At 43.1% G+C, this 18,652-nt stretch overlaps 1 protein-coding gene across 1 annotated transcript in view; it reads left to right on the top strand.

Moving 5' to 3' along the window:
- The first annotated feature begins 4,830 nt into the window (after positions 1 to 4,830).
- Positions 4,831 to 18,652, top strand: part of LOC143983852 (arachidonate 12-lipoxygenase, 12R-type-like) — a 225,244-nt gene continuing 211,422 nt past the window's right edge. The window contains exons 1-5 of the mRNA XM_077483951.1: positions 4,831 to 4,983; positions 7,418 to 7,616; positions 9,300 to 9,381; positions 14,220 to 14,348; positions 18,059 to 18,162. Coding sequence (XP_077340077.1) covers positions 4,843 to 4,983; positions 7,418 to 7,616; positions 9,300 to 9,381; positions 14,220 to 14,348; positions 18,059 to 18,162 — 655 coding nt within the window. The 5' untranslated portion in view covers positions 4,831 to 4,842. The remainder of the gene's footprint in view (positions 4,984 to 7,417; positions 7,617 to 9,299; positions 9,382 to 14,219; positions 14,349 to 18,058; positions 18,163 to 18,652) is intronic.

Here is an 18,652-nt window from a genome sequence, read left to right as displayed (position 1 = left end):
AAGTACCTTCCTATCTCAAAGACACTAGACATGTAATCAATATAATGTCTGGATTAGAACCTAATAACCATACTCTTTTGGTCATTTTTTCAGCATGATCAGTTGATCAGTTGTTATCACATATTTTGTTATTTTTTTTCAGAGCAGCTAAAAAAAAATTTCCATTGTTTTTTAAAAATTGTTGGGCTTTTTTTGTTTATAGCGCAAAAAATTGTGTAGAGAAGATCAAATACCACCAAAAGAAAGCTCTATTTATGGGGAAAAAAAGGACATAAATTTTAATTGGATATAGTGTTGCACGACTGTGTAATTGTCAGTTAAAGCCAATGCAGTGTCATATCACAAAAAAATGTCCTGGTCAGGAAGTGGGTAAAACTTTCCGGAACTGCAGTGGTTAAAGAGCATCTCTGGTGAAAATTTTAAATCATATATTCATATTCTTTGTATACAATGTATTTCTATTATTTCTAGCTTACTTCTATTAATCTGAACAATCTAGAACACGTGTCAAACACAAGACCCGCAAGCCTAATCCAGCCCTCCTGGCCATTTCATGTGGCCCTCGCAACTGTCCTGCAGCTCGTCACCTCCCCCACATTGTCTCAGCAGTCGGCAGGAAAAAGGAGGAAAGAACTCCTACAACAGATCCTGTGCATCTCCATGCAGCCACAGAGAGTCTTGTCTTTGCCCCCATCATCACAGCAGTTGGCAGAAGAGAGGAGGACAGAACTATCTGTGAAGCTGCAGGATCCTTCATCTCCACCTCCCCGAGTCAGTCTCATTCAGCAAACTCCTGCAGCCCTCCTCTGGCCTCTTCCAGATCCTGCACTTTCTGCTTACAAGCTCCCCCCCCCCAACTTCTTCCCGGGTGTGGCACAAGATAAGGGGAGGGCACTGTGATGTAGGGTGTGGGGGGGAGGTAGCTCTTGACTTCTGGTGTAAGGGGGGGGGGGGGTGGGATGCTCTTAACATCTGCTTATAATTAATATGAGAATACTACAATTCTTTTGTAGTTGAAAAGGGCACACACCGCTTGTATCATCCACAAGAAACTTTATTGGAGACCACTCAAACAGAACACCATGGCAGAACCAAGTTCTGCTTAGGCAGTCTCCAGTAATGTTTCTTGTGGATGATAGCAAGCAGCGCTGTGACCCCCCCCCCCCCCCCCCCGCTTTTTCAAACTTGCATTATCTACTGCAGGAGTATGAGTGAGCTCCATGCTGGTCTGCAACCAACCCTTCTCAGCTTACATCTTAAGTTATTACTAAAAGCAGTAATAATCAAATTCAGAGACAATGATTTAATATTAAAAAGAGTAGATCCATTTATGTAGCCTTACAGCTACCCTACTGCTGATGCGGCCCTTGATGAAGTTTTGGCACCCCAATCTAAAACTTACTTTATGAAGATCCCCACATATTTATTTCCTTGCATTCTATAATATGTATTTACTATACCCTGTGAGTAGACACTGCTCTGTCACAGAATTCACAGAGCCTGCCTTCTATACTAGCAGAGGCGTAACTAGAACCCTCAATGCAAGAAACCATGACGAGCCCCCTCTTCCCTCCGAGCCCAGGGTCCTTCTCATTAATGATAGAGCCTTTTACTCCCATTGCAGGGTCCTTTATTACGTTCCCACAGCAGAACCCTTTCACATGTTCTGCAGTGGACCCCCTTCTGCCATCTTAGGTAGGGATGCCACCTTTTCTTCAAGCCACACCTGAACACTTTAGCGGCGCAGGACAATTTTTTTTGTAGTATACACAATACATATACTGTATTTTGTGATTAAATAACATTTCTAATCATATGGAATTATTTTCAAGAGTCCCCCCTTACATCAAAGTCCACAGAGTTCCCTCTTTACACCTGAATCCAGGAGTCCCCCATCATATCTGAATCCACAGAGTTCCCCCTTACATCTGAATCCACAGAGTTCCCCCTTACATCTGAATCCACAGAGTTCCCCCTTACATCTGAATCCACAGAGTTCCCCCTTACATCTGAATCCACAGAGTTCCCCCTTACATCTGAATCCACAGAGTTCCCCCTTACATCTGAATCCACAGAGTTCCCCCTTACATCTGAATCCACAGAGTTCCCCCCTTACATCTGAATCCACAGAGTTCCCCCCTTACATCTGAATCCACAGAGTTCCCCCCTTACATCTGAATCCACAGAGTTCCCCCCTTACATCTGAATCCACAGAGTTCCCCCCTTACATCTGAATCCACAGAGTTTCCCCCTTACATCTGAATCCACAGAGTTTCCCCCTTACATCTGAATCCACAGTTTCCCCCTTACATCTGAAGCCACAGAGTTTCCCCCTTACATCTGAAGCCACAGAGTTTCCCCCTTACATCTGAATCCACAGAGTTTCCCCTTTACATCTGATCCACAGAGTTTCCCCTTTACATCTGAATCCACAGAGTTCTTCTTTACATTGGAATCTGCAGAGTTCCCCTTTACATCAGAGTCCATAGAGCCCCCCTTTCATCAAAGTCAACAGAGCCCCCCTTAAATCAGAGTCTGAGAAGTTCTTCCTTACATCAGAGTATGTAGAGCCCCCCTATCATCAAAATCCACAGAGCCCCCTTTCATCAAAGACTACAGAGCCCCCCCTTACATCAAAGTCTACAGAACCCCCCTACATCAGAGTCCACAGAGTTTTCCCTTACATCAGAGTCTGCAGAATTTCCACTTACATTGTAAGGGGGAGCTCTGTGGTCTCTGCAATGTACAGGGGAACCCTGATTTAAGGGGGGCTCTGATGTAATGTGGGAATACTGTGGACTCTGGACCCCTGGTGTAAAGGGAAACTTTGATGTAAGAGAGTCTCTGCTTACCAAAGCCCCCACTTACATCAGAGCCCGCAGAGCACCTCTAACATCTGAGGCCCCCTTACATTAGTGTACTCACTGGGATACAGGAGAGAAAATAAAGGGGGAGACTTTAGTCGCAGATAGGGGATGGAGGGGGAGCTCACTCGTGCCAGGATAAAGGCTCAGGCATTGGTAGTCGGCACCTTTCATAATCTGGCTGCTGGGGTTCAAACGAGTGTGGGCGTAGCAGACACAGGAGGGGGAGAAAAAGAGTATCTCACAAAAGTCAGTACACCCCTCACATTTTTGTAAATATTTTATTATATCTTTTCATGTGACAACACTGAAGAAATTACATTTAGCTACAATGTAAATTAGTGAATGTACAGCTTGTATAACAGTGTACATTTTCTGTCCCCTCAAAATAACTCACGCAGCCATTAATGTCTAAACCGCTGGCAACAAAAGTGAGTACACCCCTACTGTAAGTGAAAATGTCCACATTGGGCCCATTTAGCCATTTTCCTCCCCAGTGTCATGTGACTCTTTTGTGTTACAAGGTCTCAGGTGTGAATATGGAGCAGGTGTGTTAAATTTGGTGTTATCACTCTCACTCTCTCATACTGGTCACTGTAAGTTCAACATGGCACCTCATAGCAAAGAACTCTCTGAGGATCTGAAAAAAAGAATTGTTGCTCTACATAAAGATAGCCTAGGCTATAAGAAGATTGGCAAGACCCCAAAACTGAACTGCAGCACGGTGGCCAAGATCATACAGCGGTTTAACAGGTTTCACTCACAACAGGCCTCGCTATGGTTCACCGAAGAAGTTGAGTGCAGGTGCTCAGCATAATTTTTAGAGGTTGTCTTTTGAAATAGACGTATGAGTGCTGCCAGCATTGCTGCAGAGGTTGAAGGGGTAGGGGGTTAGCCTGTCAGTGCTCAGACCCCATGCCACACACTGCATCAAATTGGTCTGCATGGCTTTCATTCCAGAGGGAAGCCTCTTCTAAAGTTGATGCACAAGAAGGCCCTCAAACAGTTTGCTGAAGACTAGCAGACTAAGGACATGGATTATTGGAACCATGTCCTGTGGTCTGATGAGACCAAGATAAACTTATTTGGTTCAGATGGTGACAAGCGTGTGTGGTGGCAACCAGGTGAGGAGTACAAAGACAAGTGTGTCTTGCCTACAGTCAAGCATGGTGGTGGGAGTGTCATGGTCTGGGGCTGCATGAGTACTGCTGGCACTGGGAAGCTACAGTTCATTGAGGGAACCATGAATGCCAACATGAATTGTGACATACTGAAGCAGAGCATGATCCCCTCCCTCTGGAAACTGGGATTAAAAATAGTCTCTGAGTTGTAATCTGTGGTAACGTGCTTAAATAAAGGAGCTTGATGTTGTTGTTCACCCTACACTGAGTTAGGGCTGGTAACTGGGTGGGCTAAAGGGCCTTGGATAGTGCTGGTTCTGGACAAAGGAAGCATTTATGGCGGACATAATCCTGTTGAGGACAAGGGTTCGTCACAGCACTCTTCCAAGTACTCACTGTCATTGCTTATATTTTTTTACATAACAGTGCGTTAGGCCTCCATATCATTTGTATTTTTTTATTATGTCATGTTTCAACTACACAACTATTTTCAGTGTAAATAATGACAAGGAGTCCTGAAAGTGATGGTTTGGCCCTGATCTCAACATAATCAGGTCTGTCTGGGACTACATAAAGAGAAGAATCTGAGGCAGCCTACATCCACAGAAGATATGTGATTAGTTCTCAGAGTTTCTTCAAAAACTGTGTACCTAGAACTCTCTTCTGTTCATTTACTTTCCATTTTGTTAATTGGAAAAAATAAACTATTTATACTTCTATTTCCGAAAGCATTCTTAATTTATAGCATTTTTACACACCTGCCTAAAACTTTTGCACAGTTGTTTAGTTGACTGTTTAAACTTTACTTGTGTCTTGCAGAGCTGCTTCCTTAGAGATCATCTCTTGAAATCCTGAAGATGTATAAATTGAAGGTAGCGACGGGTACTGACCTGGCTGCTAGCACCTGTAGTATTGTCTCTATTGTCCTTGTGGGGGTGCATGGAGAAAGTGAAGTACACCAACTGCCCCATCAATGGTACAACTTCATATCTGGAGCTGTGAGTATCACTACATAGTGCTGAAAGTATTTGTAATAGGTTACAATGGCACTACAACAGTTATAGCAGCCGACGCGCAGCTGCTACGGGATCGGGGGGGGGGGGGGGCGGCCCATTAGGGAGGCTGGTATTGCTAATTAAACAAAGAAAATCTGTATGAATGTGTGGATACAAATCCAGTACTGTATCATTAAAAGTTGGAGAGGTTGCTGCTAACATTGACTCTCTAAACCCTATGCTAGGGATCTGCAAGTCCCATCATGCCTCTGCCTCTGGGTGTCACGCCTGTGGCTGTAAGAGTCTTGCTATGCCTCATGGGACTTGTAGTTCTGCAAAAGCTGGAGGTCCGCTAATTGCATATCCCTGCCCTATGCCATTTCCAATTAGGAGGAACAGACTGGAGGTATTTTCAGAAGCAGCAGCCAATCAGTGGGTGCCAGCCAGTGGATGTCCGTTGGCACCCGCTGATCGTCGAGGAGAGAGGTTGGATGGAGCTCTGCATAAGTACCAAGGCACGCTCCATCCTGACAGCAGGGATATGATGGATTTTCTTTAGCTGCAAAGCAAGGAATAAAATCCATCACATCCTTTAGTGAAAGCAGCAAACATATTACACAAAAACACTGGTTTGGCACACATTTAACCCTTTGATCATTCTAGATCTTTAACTCCTTCCCAGCCAGTGTAATTAGTACAGTGACATGTTACAGTGCATACTTTTAGCACCGATCACTATATTAGTGTCACTGGTTCCCACAAAGTGTCAGTTAGTGTCTGACTGTTTGCATTCATATATCACAGTCCACCTCTAAGTAGCTGATCGCCACCATTATTAATATAAAAAAAAATCTAGTATATATACACTATAGTTTGTAGACTCTAACTTTTGCGCAAACCAATCAATATACACTTATTAGGATTTTTTTACCAAAAATATGTAGCAGAATACATATTGGCCCAAATTTATGAAGAGATTCGATTTTTTTTAAATTTCTTTATTGGATGTTTTATAGCAGAAAGTAAAAAAGAGAGTTTTTTTTTAATTTTTTTATTTTTTATTTTTTATAAATTGTTGGTTTTTGTTTATAGAGCAACAAATGAAAAACCCAGTGGTGATCAAATACCACTGAAAGAAAGCTCTATTTGTGGGAAAAATTTACATAAATCACTTGGGCATAGGGCTAGTGTGGTTAAAGCGGGAGTCCGCCGGGACTCCGCGTTTTTTTTTTTTTTAAAGTCAGCAGCTACAAATACTGCAGCTGCTGACTTTTAAAATAGTGACACTTACCTGTCCAGCATGCCCGCGATGTCGGCACCCGAAGCCGATCTCTAGATCGACACTCGAGTGCTGCCGCCGCCATCTTGGGTATGGGAATCAGGAAATGGAGCCTTTCGGCTTCATTTCCCGGTTCCCTACTGCGCATGCGCGAGCCGCGCTGCGCAATGAGGACGGTCCCCGCTGCCTCTGGGATCTGTGTGTTTCCCAGCAGGCAGCGGGGCACTTGCGGAAGGGGGCGGGCACTTGCGGAAAGGGGCGTAATGTACGCCCCTTTCCGCAGAGAGCTAGCCCGGAAGTGGGTGCAGTTACCTGGATTATCCAGGTAACTGCACCCCCCTCCCCCCTGAAAGGTGCCAATTGTGGCGCCAGAGGGGGGGAGGAATCCGATGAGCGGAAGGTCCATTTTAGGGTGGACCTCCGCTTTAAGAACATAAGGTTTTCTGTGAATGTACAAGGAGACAATATGATGTTCATACGCCTCTTGTCCAATTAAAGAACGCCTTGTATTATTTGAAAGGAATACAAAATGTTTTCTGAATGGAGGAACTGCACAGCAAACGACTTATGCCTGTCGCTGACCTTTAGCTCAGTCCTTAACCTCCTGAACGTCATCAGTGACATCACTGTCAGAGGCTTTATGTAAGTAAAATTCTTTGTGAAAGAAGCATCAGTGGAGCACACATTAGAGGTACCGTATTGGTACCTAGATAAAGCCCCAATAAATGTTTTGCCCATATTTCAGTCTTAAAGATAAAAGTTAATTCCCTGCACTGCTGTTCCTAATTTAAGGACAACTTCTACCTGTAGCCCTGGTCCCGAGTAGTGTACTGTCTATGCTAACAGCTGCTATCTGTCATTAATTTAGGATACTTTATGTAAATGAGACTACCAAGTGGCAGTTATAGAGGTAGCCAATGTGGGTAAGGGTATGAGTGCAAACCAGTTAATTTTTTCCTCAGTCATGTTGCATCAGTATTCTTATATCTTCATGATACTAACACAAATGTATATTACTAAACATAGCACTTGATCTTTAATCTGCTTTTTTTTAATAAGTCTTTTTATCTCTACCAGCATACTCTTTGGATTATCATGACCAGTTCTTCGATTTGTAGTGTGTGCAGCGCTCTTAGATTCTACTTGTGGCTTTTCCAGGTGACAGAGTTTAATATCACTGAAAATAAAGACCTTGGAGAGCTCCTGATGGTTAGGCTGTCCATGGAGCACTACCTAAATTTCCCTCTGGATCCCTGGTACTGCAATTATGTCACTGTGACCTGTCCCAAAGGCCAACTCTACAAATTCCCATTGTATCAGTGGATATTCAAATCTGTGGAGATCCCAGAAGGGAAGGGTGAGTTATGACTTTATCATTCTTATAATTATATTGGAATTATATTTAACTACCTATTGTACTTCATTTTCTATATGAGGCAAATGATTACAATTATTACCAGACATTAATGTTATGAGTTTAATTGTGGAGATCAATAAACACCACAAAAGAAGTCCAAAAAAGCTCCTTGAAAAAGAAGATGAGTTATTCTTACCTCTCTACCAGGCCATAGCAGCATGTGCACAGCATACATGTTCTTTCAAACATTTATACTTTTTTATTCTTATTTTTTTTAATGCATTCATACTTTTGCACATGCATTTCACTTTCAATCAAGGGAGGGGTGAAGGAAATTGGCTGGAGTTTGCATTGTCATGGAGAGGGTGGGGGTATTGTAAAGAGCTTTACTTATTTCTTTACCCCACCTTGGACCCCTGCATTATGAACATTATCCACTCCTGACCCCTCTACTTGAATGTTACACACTTGTAACCCAGAGCAGCGTATTCCGGGTTTTATTCAACTATTCCCTTTTAAACTCCTCCCAGTGCAATTTAGCCCCCTCATCAGTGGTGTGCACCATGTGTGTTTCTATTAGCTTCTATTAGCTCCATCTCTTTGACCCCCCCTCCCCCCAGTTGATTGGTAAATTTGTAAATTGTACCTTTTTTGTTGAAACATGCTGTAAAAAAAAAGAAAAGTTATATATCACTGCTATAGAAAAAGGTTTTTTATTATTTGTCCCAACAATGGACACCTATTCTATAGTAATGTCTGGGGATTCTTTCACACATGTGCAGAAAAAGCACAGCCTGGCTTTGAGACTTTTGAAAAATATGCTGTATGACTCCCAGCAGACTGAACCCCCAAATATCTCGGAAAATGGCGGGGACAGGTAAATGTAAGACTTGAGGATTTGCTGGAATGAAGGGGGACATTTTTAAGAAAACTGTACTAAAACTATTGTTTTTTTTAGCATAGTATGTATGTAGTTCCACTCATAACATAGTACTAGTAACAAAGCAACCAATTACACGCCCTCTTTATTTTAATAACTTCACCAGACTGAGAATATCTAATGCCAAGGTGCTATCAGTTAGGCCGCGTACACACGCGGGGACTGTTCGCCCAACTTTGTCCGTCAAACAGTTTCGGCAAACAGTCCGCTCAAAATTAGCATGGACGGACATGGCCACACACGACGGACGAACAGTTTGCTGAAACCGTGCGCGATGACGTGAACGGCACGTACGACGGGACGAAAAATACGACGTCCTATACACTGCATTATAACTTTCGGCGTGAAAATCCTTTCTGAGCATGCGCGCAACTTTGTTTGACGAACAAGCCTACACACGAGCGGACTGTTCGCTGAAACAAGGTTTCAGCGGACAGTTTTTCGGAAATTCCGAAAAACCTTGTCCGTCAAACTGTCCGCTGAAAGCCCACACACGAGCGGACTGTCCGCCCAAACACTGTTCAGCGGACAAAGTTGGGCGAACAGTCCGCCCGTGTGTACGCGGCCTTACAGTGCCGATTTTGTATTTGAGTATCAGTTCCTGCAGAGCACAAACATTAACTCAATAGCATTATAGAGCTCGGTGTTCATTGATTGACTGTTTGGCACCCATATCAGGTTTATATGCTTAGTAGGGATATTGTGGTAGCAAATATGTGAATTTATAACCTGTTCTGTTTCAGGTGTTGTGATAACTAAGAATACTCACCCTGTTCTCCAAAAACAAAGAAAATTAGAATTGGAGATAAAAAGAGAAGCATACAAGTGAGTGATCAGCACATACATTCTTTATGTAGCACCCTCTAGTGTGCAACTAGTGTAGGTAAATGTATTTGTGTGACTCATGGTAGTTGTGTGAGTCTGTAATTAAAATGGGGTTAATGCAGGTCAGGCTGGGAGGCTCTGCAGGGCAGATCTCTGGTACCTCCCTCTGGTACCTCCCCCTGGTACTACAATCTTGGAGAAGCTTCTGGAAGCAAATGGGTGGAGGGTAGGAGTTCCTGATCTGCATACTTGAGGGAATCTGGCCAACCCCCAGGTAGAATGCACTGGCTGGGTCAGCCCTTCAATATGGTGGAACCTTAGCAGCAGGGGGCGGGTGCTGAGGTTTCTATCAATTGGCCTGGGAGGGGCAACCCAGATCTGGGGGCTCAGGAATCTGGAAGCGGTCACCGGAGGGGTGCACTGCTCTGATCCCACAGTGGGCTCAATCACGTACAGTATATACAGTATCTCACAAAAGTGAGTACATCCCTCACATTTTTGTAAATATGTTATTATATCGTTTCATATATTATTTATTGTTTGTAACCATAATAGGGTTCAGAAACAATAGTGCACATTTTGCTGTTTTTTTTTTAATCCTACCTAAAACACACTGACCTGACCTTTGACCACTCTGGACATGACCTTTGACTTTATCCATGACCCTCAAAAGAGTGAAAAATTACTTTACCACTTGTCGCCCTGCTCCTGTAGATATGCTGCGGAGGGGTGGTATGGGCAGGCTCAGTCACATATGTATATACGATATATACATACGTGACTGAGCCTGCCCGTACCACCCCGCTGCAGTATATCTGCACGAGTTGGGCGACAAGTGGTAAAGTAATTATTTTCACTCTTTTGAGGGTCATGGATAAAGTCAAAGGTCATGTCCAGAGTCAAAGATTGTGTTCAAAGGTCAGGTCAGTGTGTTTTAGATAGGATTACAAAAAAAGGAAAATGTGCACTATTGTTTCTGGGCCCTACTACGGGTACAAACAAATAATATACACAAATGTGGTATCGCTGTGATCAACAGGAGCAGAAGAATTTATTTTGGATTGTCCGTTGGTGGTGGGTAGGGATAAGCCCCATGTTCAATTTGAACATCGGGTGTTCGCCTGTTTGCCAAACAGCGAACATTATGTGGTGTTTGCGGCAAATTCAAAAGTCACCGAACACCATTAAAGTCCATGGGACAATAACATGAAAAACCAAAAGTGCTAATTTTAAAGGCTTATATGCAAGCTACTACCATAACAAGTGTATGGGGACCGGGTCCTGCCCCAGTGGATGTATCAAAGCTAATTTTAAGGAGCAGTGATTTTAATAATGCTTAAAGTGAAACAATAAAAAATAAACATTTCTTTAAATATTGTGCTGGGGGCATCCTTATTATGCCTGTAAAGTAGCGCATTTTTCCAGTGTTTAGAACAGTACCACAGCAAAATGACATTTCTAAAGGAAAAAAATGTAATTTAAAACTGCTTGCAGCTGCAATGAATTGTTGGATCTCAGCAATATAGATAAAAATCATTGAAAAAAAAAACATGGGTTCTCCCCCAGTCCATTACCAGGCCCTTTGGAATGAATGTTAAGGGCAACCCTGCACCAAAAGTTTAAAAAAAAATGCGTTGGGGTCCCCTCAAAATCTATACCAGGCCCTTCAGGTCTGGTATGGATATTAAGGGGAACCCTGGGCCAATTGTTTTTTTTAAATGGCATAGGGTTCCCCCACAAAATCCATACCAGGCCCTTCAGGTCTGGTATGGATTTTAAGGGGAAACCTGCGCCAAAATAAAAAAAAATGTCATAGTGGCCTCCCCCAAAAACTATACCAGACCCTTATCCGAGCACGCAACCTGGCAGCCTCATCGTGGGGGTCTGCGGGTGGGGGGCTTATCATAATCTGGAAGTCCCATTTAACAAAGGGAACCCCAGATCCCAGCCCCCCCATGTGAAATGGGTAGGGATCCGAACACCCCCCGGTTCGATTTGCCCCAGAACCTTCGAACGGACCAAAAATTCATACGAACTTTAGAACCCTATTAAAGTCTATGGGACTCGAACATTTGAAGTGCTAATTTTAAAGGCTAATATGCAAGATATGCAACAGACAACACCAGCAATAAGGGGCATCTTCAGGTGTATACTGTGCTGGAGGCACACAACACCCACTTTAACTCCTGCAGATGACTGTATTAGAGAACACCAGCAATAAAGGGTAGCTACAGGTGTATATTGTGCTGGAGGCACACAACACCCACTAACTCCTGCAGATGACTGTATTAGAGAACACCAGCAATAAAGGGTAGATACAGGTGTATACTGTGCTGGAGGCACACAACACCCACTTTATCTCCTGCAGATGCCTGTATTAGAGAACACCAGCAATAAAGGGTAGATACAGGTTTATACTGTGCTGTGCTGGAGGCACACAACACCCACTAACTCCTACAGATGGCTGTATTAGAGAACACCAGCAATAAAGGGTAGATACAGGTGTATACTGTGCTGGAGGCACGCAACACCCACTTTAACTCCTGCAGATGCCTGTATTAGAGAACACCAGCAATAAAGGGTAGATACAGGTTTATACTATGCTGTGCTGGAGGAACACAACACCCACTAACTCCTGCAGATGCCTGTAGTAGAGAACACCAGCATAAAAGGGTAGATACAGGTGTATACTGTGCTGGAGGCACACAACACCCACTAACTCCTGCAGATGCCTGTATTAGAGAACACTAGCAAAAAAGGGTAGATACAGGTGTATACTGTGCTGGAGGCACACAACGCCCACTTTAACTCCTGCAGATGCCTGAGAAAATGTGATTGGCCAAGCATGCGGGGTCACGGTGCATGCTTGGCCAATCATGAGCCAGCAATGCACTTCGATGGCGTAGTGCATTGTGGGCCGTTCGTGCCATACGAATTTGGTACGAATGGTCCACAAAGTTCTGAATTCGCCGAACAGACGAATGGCCGATGTTCGAGTCGAACATGCGTTCGAGTCAAACACCGGGCTCATCCCTAGAAATGGGTATTGGGTACATTGTACCCCTACTCATTCTCCCCAAAAAAAGTCAAAATGTTAAAAATTAAAGCAGACAATTTTGGACAATTCCTTTATTTAAAAAAAGTAACTGTCCTGCGATGTCCATTCATCTTCGATCACAGCGCAGACGGATCGAGAAAAAAAAAGAAAAATGCAACAACTCCGCCTCCATGTGAGGCTGCTGCCAACTGAATCCTCTTTGCGATGACAGCTGTTAGATAGCCGGGGACATAAATTTGTGACCCCACCCCTTCTGACATCACGTGGCATCAGTAGGGGGCGGGATCACTCATTCTATATGACAGCTGTTATCACCAAGAGGCTTTAGTCAGCAGGATCCTCCCATGGAGGCAGAGTTGTTGCATTTTTTTTCCTCGGTTTATCGGATGCTGTTATCGAAGATGGACGGACATCATGGGACAGTTTTAAAAAAAAATGTAATAAAAGACTTGTCCCAAATTGTCTACTGTAATTTTTAACATTTTGACACTTTTTTTGGTGAATGAGTAGGGGTACAATGTACCAATTCACATAGGGGGGCGGGATCTGGGGGGTCCCCTTGTCAACATGGAGACAAGGTGTTTTGGGGGGACCCCAAAGGCATCCTCCCAATGTTGAGAGCATGTGGCCTGGTACGGTTCAGGAGGGGGGCGCTCTCTCGTACCCCCTCCCTTTTCCTGTGGCCTGCCAGGGTGCGTGCTCGGATAAGGGTCTGGTATGGATTTGGGGGACCCCTACGCCATTTATTTTTACATTTTGGCACAGGGTTCCCCTTAAAATCCATACAAGACCTGAAGGGTCTGGTATAGATTTTGGGGGGACTCCTGCGCCATTTAAAAAAAAAATTGTCGCAGGGTTCGCCTTAATATCTATACCAGACCTAAAGGGCCTGGTATGGATTTTGGGGGACCCCCACACATTTTCTTTTAACATTTTGGTGCGGGGTTACCCTTAACATTCATACCAGATCCAAAGGGCCCCTTAATGGACTGGAGGGGAACCCATGCTGTTTTTTTCAATGATTTTTAACTATGTTTCCCAGACCCAACAATTCATTACAGCCGCAAGCAGTTTTAAGTGACTTTTTTTCCTTTAGAAATATTCATTTGCTGTGGTATTGTTCTAAACATGGTAAAAATGTGCTACTATGGAGACTCCCCAGGCATAATATGAAGATATATTTTATTTTTATTGTTTCACTTTAAGCACTATTCTTGAAAAAACGTCCGCTTTAAAAAAAAAAAATATTTTTTGCATTGATACATGTCCCCTGGGGCAGGACCCGGGTCCCCAAACACTTTTTATGGCAATAACTTGCATATAAGCCTTTAAAATTAGCACTTTTGATTTTTCATGTTCATGTCCCATAGACTTTAACGGTGTGTGCTTGTTCGTACTATTTTTTTGCCTATTCGCATGTTCTGGTGCAAAACGAACAGGGGGGTGTTAGGCTCATCCCTAGTGGTGGGTTATGGTAATAGAAAAATATACAGCTAAGTTTAAAAGAAAGAAAAATAAATCATGAAATACAGATTACCATTTACCTACCACCAAATCAAAGCCTATAAAAAGCAAGGTATAATTCATTTGGATGCACCAAGTAGTTGTGATGATATGTACAGTTTTGCTAACACATGTCAAAGTTGCAAAACTGTGTTCAGGTGTTTAGATTTGTTTTAGCTTTGTCACGAAGAGGCTAAACCTGCCACTTTAGAATGATTGTAACTAAATACTGACTTGGTTCTAGTAATTAGACATTTAATAATATTCTATTATGTAGGTGGAAAGTTTATGCAGAAGGTGCCCCTCATTGCATTGATGTAGCCAATGATGATCCACTGAATCTGCCTCCTAATGATCAGTTCTCCTTCCAGAAGCAAGGCAATTTTGCTTCTGCATCAATTTCCACGTATGTATCAAGCATCCATTAAACTGCAAAGAAACCCCAGACAATAAAAATTGACATTGATGCCAATCTGACTTCCCTAATGTGTCAGTAATTTGATTGCTACCTATCTGACTTTCCTAATGTGTCAGTAAACGTGCCACTACAGTCTGTAGAAAACATGAAAATATTGACTAGAACTTTATTTTCTATAGTATGTTTACTACAGTCAAGTGACTTTTTACTTGCTACATATCACACCGTGAGATCAATAGGCAGAGCAATCAGGAAACCACTGACGCATCCAGCAGATGTCACTGCAGGAATGTTACTGTTACTGTGCCTGCGCAGAGCTGATTGGCACTGTTGTGGTCGATTGTTTTTTTTTTTCCTTTCTAATTCAAATGAAAAAGACTTAACAACATGTAAGCAATTTTTAAATGTAAAATGACAGCAGTAAGAAAATCACATAATTAATAGTTTTTACAAAGGGGATGCCGTTTTTTCTGGTTGACAGTCATGTGAGCAGATACAGGGGGAGGAAGCAGATACCACACAAAATGCTGGAGCCACCTCACAAGCCCATGAAAAGAGTCATTTCCAAAAGAAAAACCAGACATTGAACAGGTTCTATACACGGAACTGGTGGGGCGTGTACACCGAGAGTGGCAACGCAGAAGCTAGAGGATTGGCTGCTACAGCGTTGACACTAGAACAGAGAAGTGTACTGAAAAGGCATGATCAATCAGGCAATTACTAATAATGAAAATGTGCATTAATTAAAGGTTAGGCATCCATGTAGAGATCACACTTTTAAATGCAATGACACAAAAATTCACTGACACATTATAGGCTGTCTGCTTTTCCAAACCCCTAAACAGGGCCGTTTTTAAGGCAGGGCAAAAGGGTCAGCTGCCCTGGGCCCTGTCATTGTTGTGGGGCTCAAAGCAGCTGTGTCATACTTGCCAACTATCCTGGTTTAAATTCCCTTGCCCCTTGAGGTTTTAGTTCTGTGCTGTGTCCCAATATCTCAGTTTGAAGTGCTGCTACTAATGCTGCCCAGATCTGCCCTATTGTTGTGTACAGATGACTCACCTGCAGACCCTGTGTTTACATGTAAATTACTGGCATTCATATATAATATGTAAATAGCAATGGCATTCATATATAAATATCGGCGGCCGGCAGCATTGATATGTATATTATACCCCCCTGAGGTCATATCCACAGTAATCTCTAGCAACCAATCAACAAGCAGAAATCATGTGTTGTAACCTCTAGCAACTAACCAGTGAGCTGTAATGTGTGTTGTAACCTCTACCAACCAGTCAGTGAGCCGTAATGATACACTGTAACCTCTGGCAACCAATCGCAATAGCTGCCTGATCTGATTCAGTAAACTGATTTTGAGTATAGCTGCTATTTATTGTAGGTATCAGAGGTGGCGGAGAGCAAAACTGCATGGGGAGGGGGGGCCCAAGAAAAGTTTTGCCCAGGGTCCAATCAGTATTAAAGACGGCCCTGCCCCTAAATCGTGTGATTAACAGAGAAAAATTATAATTATTGCTGAATTTAGTTTTAAAGCTCTGCAGTAACTCATGTTTCAGAAATATTTCCAGCTAATAATGAATACAGTCTAAATCATAGCGTGTATTCGAACAGAGGAAAAGTAGTTCTTTTATATCCAATACTGGCTATTTTAATGAAGGAAGATTATTTTGCCTCTCAGTGTTTTCTGTTGCTGATACAATTGACCCCTTACATTGGTGGCCAGTTAAAAAAACAAAACTATTAGGGTAGAATTAGATGTGCGTCTCCCTAGCGAAGTACGAACTGTGTTCGAATCATGTTCCAGGAAGCAATGCAATGCCTCCCTTACCGTCTGTTTTAACGCTATTTTTGGTGTCAATTGCGCCACAACCGCCTGTATTGCACATAATTGTGGGCCATTTTCATAACTTTCATACCTACTTGAATTGTAACTAGCATCAATACATGAACATGTATTGTTGTATCACTACATTTTCAGACATGTCAACACCCCCATCAGCTGCCCATTGCAGCTTGGGGGGGGGGGGGTTGGCGGATGGCAAAAATGCAGCTCAACCATGCACATTTTTGCCTCCCTCAACTGCAAGTTTAAACAAAGGCTTAAGGCCCGTACACATGGGCTGAATATCGGCGATATCTGCCCATTCAATCGGACTCGACAGACATTTGGTCCGTGTATATGGCAGCCGGCCGAGTGCTCACTGGTGTGTTTTGGTGTGGAGGCCCATACAGTCCCTCCGATGCGTCCACCATTACCCCCATGGGATTTCAACCTGGTGTTGTCGGCGCTTCAAAAACTGCCATTTGAAAATATCAGGGAGATTCACCTGTTGACTCTTTCTCAGAAAGTGGTCTTTCTAGTGGCCATCACATCGGCAAGGAAGGTTTCGGAATTGGCGGCCTTGTCTTGCAAGTCTCCCTATCTGGTCATCCACAGGGATAAGGTGGTGTTGTGTCCACCATTTCCAGGTGGATCAGACAGATTGTAGTACAAGCCTACGCCTTGAAGGGGCAGGTGCCCCCCTTTTCGGTCACGGCCCACTCTACAAGGGCAATCGGAACATCTTGGGCCTTCCGACACCAAGTGTCGGTCGCTCAGGTGTGTAAGGCGGTGACTTGGTCGTCTGTCCATACGTTTACCAAGTTCTACAATGTAGACGTCAGTGCATCGCCTGATGCCTGTTTTAGCCGTAAAGTTTTGCAGGCGGCCGTGTAGTTGCAATTAAATATGCAAGCTTTGTTTTTTCAGGTTTTTCGATAAAAACACAGTACTCTTGTGTTAATGCACTGTTGCATTACTTCCGCAATGGTTGCGGTCTTGGGGTTCACTCTTGTTGAGGATACCCGGTTAAATGGTGGTGTTTTTCCACACACTACTGTTTTTTTTTTTTTGCGGGTTTAGTTTCACTAGTTCCCACTTTCCATGGTGGGTGAAGTTTTTATGCTGTTTATCCACCCCTCATTTGGCACTGCTTGGGGACGTCCCATTTTGTTACAGAGAGGAGCTGTGTCGGTAAGTGAATATAAGAGAAAATGGGATTTTTGTACTCACCGTAAAATACTTTTCTCTGTAATTCACTGACCGACACAGCACCCGTCCCTCCCCGTCCCTCCTTTACGTTATACTGCTTGTTCACGTACTAAGTCTGCTAGGGCAGGTTGTGGGGGTTGTAGCCTAGGGACCGCCCCCTGGGCGGAACTAAAAGTTCTGAAGTGTTGTATTACAACTTTGCCTAGTAATCTCCAGTGGTAGAGATGACAACCCATTTTGTTACAGAGAGGAGCTGTGTCGGTCAGTGAATTACAGACAAAAGGCTTTTACAGTGAGTACAAAAATCCTATTATTTTGGAGTGCACTTGTGTATAAAAAATATGGTTAGCATACAGTTTGGTGCTCCTCACTGAGGAGTTTTAGGGCTATAACCATCCAAACAATTTTTTCACCCGAGGCAAGGTTTCTACTGAACTTCCCTCATGTCTAAGCTTCTGGATGGCTGTTACCTGGTATGTCTGGTTTATTAGCTGTACTGTATGGTCTGGTAGTTCTGACACTAAAGATAAAATATCTGTAGGGAAAGGCTGGACATTGTGTGGAATTTACTGGGTACAGACTTCTGTATACCAGCAATATCCATCCATAACATGGGTATTAATAATCATTATCCTATTTTCCCTTCTCTTAGTGGCTTAGAAACAAAGCTGAATGGTTTTGTATTCAACACTGATTCATGGCATACCCTGGAAGATGTCAAACTTGTGTCTTGCCTGCGAAAATCACAATATTCAGGTATGTAAAATCTGCTACTGAATTTATTGTATATGCAACACAAAAGTGAACTCAATAATTCAAACAAAGTCTGCAAATACATATCCTTAAACTGGTCTTGCATTTAGCTTGTTGGGAGCAAAGTAGCAGGTTCATTTATCCTACCCCTTGCCTAGAGGCGCATATTCACCTTCACTTCCCCCAATTTCTATGTAATGGAAGTAAGGAGAGGGAGAATTATTTGTAGTCCAAATCAGGAAAGCAACCTAGGGTGACAACGCTGTTCCTCCACAAATAAAGTGGAGGAATCCTAAATCATAGCTCCCAACTGACCCTGACATACTGTCAACTGTTCTATGCATACACACTATTGCTAATAGGTGTCCCTCTTTCCCATTTTAATTTGGGAGGTATGCGAAGGGATTAACAAGAGTTAGCCCTGCCCAAAGCTGGCCATAGATGATTTGATCTCTTTTTTGTTCAGCCAGAGGGCTGAACAAAAAAAAAAAAA

The sequence above is a fragment of the Lithobates pipiens genome, unplaced genomic scaffold (assembly GCF_037356315.1).
Source record: "Lithobates pipiens isolate NorthernLeopardFrog02 unplaced genomic scaffold, aLitPip1_a1.2 Scaffold_16, whole genome shotgun sequence".
Lineage (NCBI taxonomy): Eukaryota > Metazoa > Chordata > Amphibia > Anura > Ranidae > Lithobates > Lithobates pipiens.
This window is presented reverse-complemented; position numbering and strand designations above follow the sequence as displayed.